The sequence below is a fragment of the Neoarius graeffei genome, chromosome 23 (genome assembly GCF_027579695.1).
Source record: "Neoarius graeffei isolate fNeoGra1 chromosome 23, fNeoGra1.pri, whole genome shotgun sequence".
NCBI classification, from domain to species: Eukaryota; Metazoa; Chordata; class Actinopteri; order Siluriformes; family Ariidae; genus Neoarius; species Neoarius graeffei.
This window is the reverse complement of record NC_083591.1, coordinates 29,728,253-29,735,481: the sequence shown is the minus strand read 5'-3', so window position 1 is coordinate 29,735,481 and position 7,229 is coordinate 29,728,253. Positions and strand designations below refer to the sequence as shown.

The 7,229-nt window shown below is 43.2% G+C and overlaps 1 protein-coding gene across 1 annotated transcript in view; it reads right to left on the bottom strand.

The window, feature by feature from the left end:
- Positions 1 to 4,953: 4,953 nt before the first annotated feature.
- Positions 4,954 to 7,229, bottom strand: part of mul1a (mitochondrial E3 ubiquitin protein ligase 1a) — a 34,657-nt gene continuing 32,381 nt past the window's right edge. Inside the window, exon 5 of the mRNA XM_060906039.1 lies at positions 4,954 to 6,991. Within this exon, the coding sequence (XP_060762022.1) occupies positions 6,304 to 6,991 (688 nt within the window). The 3' untranslated portion in view covers positions 4,954 to 6,303. The remainder of the gene's footprint in view (positions 6,992 to 7,229) is intronic.

Here is a 7,229-nt window from a genome sequence, read left to right as displayed (position 1 = left end):
AAATCACAAAATGGGCTCAGGAATATTTCCAGAGAACATTATCTGTGAACACAATTCACTGTGCCATCCGCCATTGCCAGCTAAAACTCTATAGTTCAAAGAAGAAGCCGTATCTAAACATGATCCAGAAGCGCAGACGTCTTCTCTGGGCCAAGGCTCATTTAAAATGGACTGTGGCAAAGTGGAAAACTGTTCTGTGGTCAGACGAATCAAAATTTGAAGTTCTTTATGGAAATCAGGGACGTCGTGTCATTCGGACTAAAGAGGAGAAGGATGACCCAAGTTGTTATCAGCGCTCAGTTCAGAAGCCTGCATCTCTGATGGTATGGGGTTGCATTAGTGCGTGTGGCATGGGCAGCTTACACATCTGGAAAGACACCATCAATGCTGAAAGGTATATCCAGGTTCTAGAGCAACATATGCTCCCATCCAGATGACGTCTCTTTCAGGGAAGACTTTGCATTTTCCAACATGACAATGCCAAACCACATACTTCATCAATTACAGCATCATGGCTGCGTAGAAGAAGGGTCCGGGTACTGAACTGGCCAGCCTGCAGTCCAGATCTTTCACCCATAGAAAACATTTGGCGCATCATAAAACAGAAGATACGACAAAAAAGACCTAAGACAGTTGAGCAACTAGAATCCTACATTAGGCAAGAATGGGTTAACATTCCTATCCCTAAACTTGAGCAACTTGTCTCCTCAGTCCCCAGACGTTTACAGACTGTTGTAAAGAGAAAAGGGGATGTCTCACAGTGGTAAACATGGCCTTGTCCCAACTTTTTTGAGATGTGTTGTTGTCATGAAATTTAAAGTCACCTAATTTTTCTCTTTAAATGATACGTTTTCTCCGTTTAAACATTTGATATGTCATCTATGTTCTATTCTGAATAAAATATGGAATTTTGAAACTTCCACATCATTGCATTCCGTTTTTATTTACAATTTGTACTTTGTCCCAACTTTTTTGGAATCGGGGTTGTACATGATTTGAACTAATTTTATGCTCATTTTGCATAATTGTATACATACATACATACATACATACACGCACCAAATGTGTAACATATTACTCATGACAATTTTAGAACCTTATTAAAAACTAGCCAAGGCATGTTATTTTCCCTGACACAAGCTCTTTGGGGTCAGGTCAGCTTCCTGCGTGATGTTTACTACACCTCCTGATGTACTGTCAATGAAAACATCTATCAAGTAGTTCCACTGCAAAGGCTTAGTAAAAAGTTTTATCTTTCACTTCCAAGGCCAGAAAATAAATGCTACCATGTTATGCTATCGCAGTTCAGTTTACTTGATTTCCCAATAATACCCCATAACCACCACCTGCATGTGTGTTATTATTAAGTATTCTATCTGTAACAGACAGCTGTAGCATAGCCTAAATCAAAAGAAAACTTCTTGCTGGAATCCTGCAGCCCTTAGTTTCCTTTTACAGCAGGTGGCAGAAACAAGGACACAAACAGCCCCAGTATGGATTCAGTGTCACAGCCTGTCACAAGGACAAGGGCACAGCACACACAAACGTCAATGTGAAATCCCCTGAGAAAAGCTACCTATGGCATGGACCCTTCTGGGTCCTCTTAAATCAATTAAATATGGATGCGCTTGGTAGGGGTGGAACTGCAGTTTCTATGTACATGGGATGGAAATTTACACTCAGTTTATGACTATGACTTAGTACATTTAAAGCTCCTGTGCCTCCTAGTGGCTGATCTTGGTTTAACATTTTAATCTATCATTCACTGGAAGGTTTGAATCAGTCTTCAGAGAAATCCTATTGTACTGTTTACTTAACCCAAATTAATACGATCTTCTGTGTGAATTTTTGTATTTTTAATGTCAAAGCACAATTTCAAGTAAGAGCGAGTCTGCTGCTGGATACAGAGAATGTGAGTAAGCACAATAGCATACAGCTGTTGCAGTGGAAAACTGTATGGATCCAAACTTCCTGTTGACGGTCACCCCTCCTCAAGCAGGGGCGAAATAAGAACCTACATATGCACACATTTTCAGTAAGATTTATAACCTTTTAGAACTCTCCATGTCAAAGGATGACATTCTGTATTTTTCCGTTCCATCAGCTTACTGAATCCTGACCAAACTTCAATCATGTATATTCTGTTACTCACATTTGTGTGATCTTCCTGCTCTACACCATCTGATTCAACCGACTCAGTTCATGAAGGGCTTACCAACTGATGGATAAATTGATGTGCTGGAAATAGATCTGTAAAAACATCTGCAACTTTGTCTTACTGTGACTGCACAAAACAATCACATGCCTCAGAGTGCAGACAAGTGAAACCCAAACCGGTTAAAGGCAGAAGAAACACACGCACACAGCAACCAAAAAAAAAAAATAATGGGCGGCACGGTGGTGTAGTCGTTAGCGCTATTGCCTCACAGCAAGAAGGTCCAGGTTCGAGCCCCATGGCCGGAGAGGGCCTTTCTGTGCGGAGTTTGCATGTTCTCCCCGTGGGTTTCCTCCGGGTGCTCCGGTTTCCCCCACAGTCCAAAGACATGCAGGTTAGGTTAACTGGTGACTCTAAATTGACCGTAGGTGTGAATGTGAGTGTGAATGGTTGTCTGTGTCTATGTGTCAGCCCTGTGATGACCTGGTGACTTGTCCAGGGTGTACCCCGCCTTTCGCCCGTAGTCAGCTGGGATAGGCTCCAGCTTGCCTGCGACCCTGTAGAACAGGATAAAGCGGTTAGAGCAGGGGTGTCAAACTTACGGCCCACGGGCCGGATCAGGCCCGCGAACAGGTTTCATCAGGCCCGCGAGATGATTTTACAAAGTATAAAAATGAGCTGCAATTTTACAATAAAAGAAACTGCTGTTCTAAATGTGTCCACTGGGTGTCGCAATAGCAATTCTGTTAAGCAAGCAAACTGTTTGCCGCGCTGAGTGCTATAGCGCGGAAGTATAGCAAGGACAGCTAGCCCGGAGCTACCTTTTCATTCTGCCTAATAAGTCTTCTACTTTGAATATTACGCGATTTGGCACCCTCAATGTCCCAAAATGTCTTTATCAAAAAAGAGAAAAGTTGACAGAGTGCAGAGTTTTCCCAAGACAAATGGTCATTGTCCTATTTATTTACAGAGGTGAATGTGAAACCTGTGTGTTTGGTGTGTTCACAGCACGTTTCAGTGCTGAAAGAATATAACCTTCGGCGCCACTATGAGACTCTTCATGCCGAAAAATACAACCACTTGCAAGGACAACAGAGAAGAGAGAAGGTGAATGAATTGTTGGCGGGTCTGAAGAAACAGCAGTCTGTGTTTACTCACAGCCGAGAGATCGGTGATGCTGCAGTGAAAGCTAGCTACCTTATTGCTAACGAAATTGCACTGGCTTCAAAACCATTCAGTGAGGGTGAATTTGTGAAGACGTGCATGCTGAAGGCTGCAGAGATTGTGTGCCCTGAAAAGCGTCAGGCTTTTGCAAATATCAGTCTGACAAGAAACACAGTTTCAGACAGGATTTCTGATCTTTCGGTGGATGTGGACAGCCAAATGCAGCGCAAAGTAAAGTCATTTATTGCTTTTTCAGTTGCAATTGATGAAAGCACGGACATTACAGATGTTGCGCAACTAGCCATATTCATCCGCGGAGTTGATGACACTTTGACCGTCACCGAGGAGTTCTTGGAACTGGTGCCAATGACGGATACCACAACAGCAGGAGATATTTTCACCGCCCTCGTCGGAGCGCTGGACAGGGTCGGAGTGGACTGGTCCCGCGCTGTCAGCCTGGCTACAGATGGTGCGCCATCACTGATCGGGAAAAAAGCAGGTGTCGTGACAAGATTCAGAGAGGAAGTTCAGACGGCAAATGGAGGACGTGATTTTTGGACTTTTCACTGTATTTTGCATCAGGAGGCATTGTGTTGCAAGTGATTAAAGATGGAAAACGTCATGGAGGTAGTCATCTGAACTGTTAATTTCATCCAATCCAGAGGCCTGAATCACCGTCAGTTTGACAGCCTTCTCAGAGAGAAAGACCACAACTATGGCCTGCCATACCACACCAAGGTAAGATGGTTAAGCCGAGGTGCTGTGCTGAGGAGGTTCTTTAATTTACGAATGGAAATTGAACAGTTCATTGAAAAAAATGGCCAACCAGTGTTAGAATTTCAGTCCACAGAATGGATACAGGACCTTGCATTTATGGTGGATGTTACAGAGCACCTGAATAACTTGAACAAAATGCTGCAAGGGCGCAACAAAGTTGTCACGCAATATTATGACAGCATATGTGCGTTCAAGTGGAAGCTATCATTGTGGGAGAGACAACTTGCGGGTGGTGATGCTGCACACTTTCCTTGTCTGAAAGATGTGTGCGCGACCAGACATGCCGCAGACATGAAGCGGTTCAAAGATAAGATAATGGGACTATTGCCAGAGTTTGAGCAACGCTTTCAGATTTTTGGCGAACTGGAGAAAGACTTCAAAGTTTTTTGCTCTCCATTCACCGTGAATGCCTCTGATCTGCCCGTCAACATCCAACTTGAAATAATAGACTTGCAGTGTGACTCAGATTTGAAGGGCAAATTTGCCGCAGCTGGCTTGGACACATTTTATCAGTATCTCTTGCCAGCCCTTGCTGCAAAAGTGCTATGCATGTTTGGAACCACATATCTTTGTGAGCAAGTTTTCTCCGTAATGAGCATCAATAAAACAAAGCTGCGTTCAAGGCTCACGCACAAGCACTTGAATGACATCCTGAAATTGGCTGTCACTCAGGATGTGACACCTGATACTGATGCACTTGTGAAAGCTAAACGATGCCAGGTTTCAGGAGTAAAATATACAGTGGGTTGAATGCACTTAAAATGCTGCGTGAGAAACACCCTGATATAGTTCTGTGAAAATGAATATCTTCTGTGGAGATTTAAAGAAAGTGAACAGTGTGTGATTTACTGTAATAATTCATAGTTCATAAGTTTGTTTTATTGAAATTGTTTATGCATTGCACAGCTTTTATTTTTCTATCAATAAATAGTGTAGCCTACAAGGCAGGGAGTAACTCAACCCTCTTGAACAGTTTCAGTTTGTATGATGTGGTGATTTAGCTCGGAATTAAGATGTGGAAATGACAAATGAGGTATTTGATACCTAGAAGAGTTGTTTGTTTTTGTTCAATCCCAGATAGTCTGTGACTTAAAGTTGTATGCCTTTGTAGAAACACTGAGACAAAGTCTAAGTTCCAATCACTGAGGCATTGTGTTCTTGAACTTGCACCAATTTTGTCCTCAGAATTTTTAATTAATTTGAAGTGTTTTGTCACTGTGTTTTGTTTACTTGTGATGTGTACAGTTTTTGTGTACAATTTTCAGAATGTTCTTGTACTATTTTGAACCAAACTAAAACAAAGAAAACAATCTGAAGTTGTTGTTATTTTTAAGTCGTTATGCCATGATTTTACCGGTCCGGCCCACGTGGGAATGGATTTTCCTCCATGTGGCCCCTGAGCAAAATGAGTTTGACACCCCTGGGCTAGAGATAATGAGATGAGATGAGATGAATAATAAATAGGCTCAATTCCAGCCCCTGAAACAACTAATTTCAAATAATAAAAAAGACCCAGTGACAATGCTAAGGCAACACACATAACCTAGTGCAAATTAAGGCACCAAGATTAAAATGACTATGCTTCCATGCTTTCAGGAGATACAGACCATATTTGGTTGCCTAGGAAACAGCATTCATCAGAGTTTCATAATCAGAGGTTTCATCAGAGTGTAGACAAAAAAAAAATAATAACCTGAATCTTTCAACATGAGAGAACTGGAGAGCACAAGAACAGAGACAAGAGTAGGATGAGGGGCGGGGGAAGTGCAGAGTGTGAAAGGTACTCTTTCAAAATGCTAGCCTTTCAGGAATTTGAAAATGTTGATGAAGAATGTTTCGGGGGCATCGTGGCTCAGTTGGATAAGGTGCCATACCATAAATCCGGGGACCCGGGTTCGAGTCCGACCCGAGGTCATTTCCTGATCCTCTCCCGCTCATTTCCTGTCTCTACACTGTCCTATCCAATAAAGGTGAAAAAAGCAAAAAAAAAAATCTTTAAAAAAAAAGAATTTTTCAAACAGTTTTAAGCATGACCAGTTGTCCTTTCTATTTGTGTTGTCTCTTGTGGGTTTTCTTCCTCTTATTCCACTTGCGTCCATTTCTCAGATTTTTCTGAGGCCTAGTAGAAGATAACCAATCTTATCCCACTGGCCTCTTTCTCTCAGTATCTAGTAGTTCTGTAGAGCTCTTAATCCACCGTCTTATTTTCAGGCCTGATAGAGGGGCACGACTCTCCTGATCCCCTGCCTGCAAACTGGACATATTGGCTGAGGTAGTGCTTCATAGCAGCTGTAGCAACAACACACATGTCCACAATCCAGCAACACACACCCTCTTGGGTTATGCAAACAGATTACACATGGGAGGGCCACCTCCCCCTCCCCCATTTGTTCAAATTCCCTCTTCATCCTCTCTCTCTCCCATTTCCTCTGGATCTGCCTATAACAGCGAAGTCCTGCCCACAGAACCACGGTGATGCCCACCAGAGCAAAGGTACCTGCGAAAGCCCACCAGTAGGATGCCTGCCTCTCTTGGTCAAGCCGGAGTGACTCAAAGTCAGCCGTAGTCAGGAAGTAGGTGGAGCCATTAGTCGGGGGGCATAGTTTAAGCAGGCCATCCGAATCGAGGATGAGCTCCCCAGCAGCTGTGATGGACACACCCACCCTCAGCATTTCCTCTATCTCTAGCTGGCCTTTGCTTTTCTGGCCACTCAAATACTGCATGAGCAGGTCACTAAACCCGTACTTTGCCTGGTGGAACTTCTCATGTACTGTTTCCAGCTCAGGACCAGATGCCTCCAGTGGATGCAGCACCCGCACCAGTGCTCCGTCTACTCCCATCAGAGCAAAGGGCACGCTGCTCACACGCTCAAGCAGCACATGCTCAAGGTCCATCCTGCAATAGAGAGAAGCATTGTGTGTGTCTTTATAATGAATGGAAAAGAGAATGTGTGTGTGTTTGGGAGAATCAAGACAAGGAGTCATTACAGAGGTTTCCATCAACCTGATTTTATACAAAGCTGAAAATGTGCATGAGAAAGCCTCAATAGAAACAGCTAAGTATTGCAATGTTTCATGCTCCTGTCTGTGCTCCAGGCTGTGTTGGGAAATGGATGAGTGTTTATGGTTTAAGG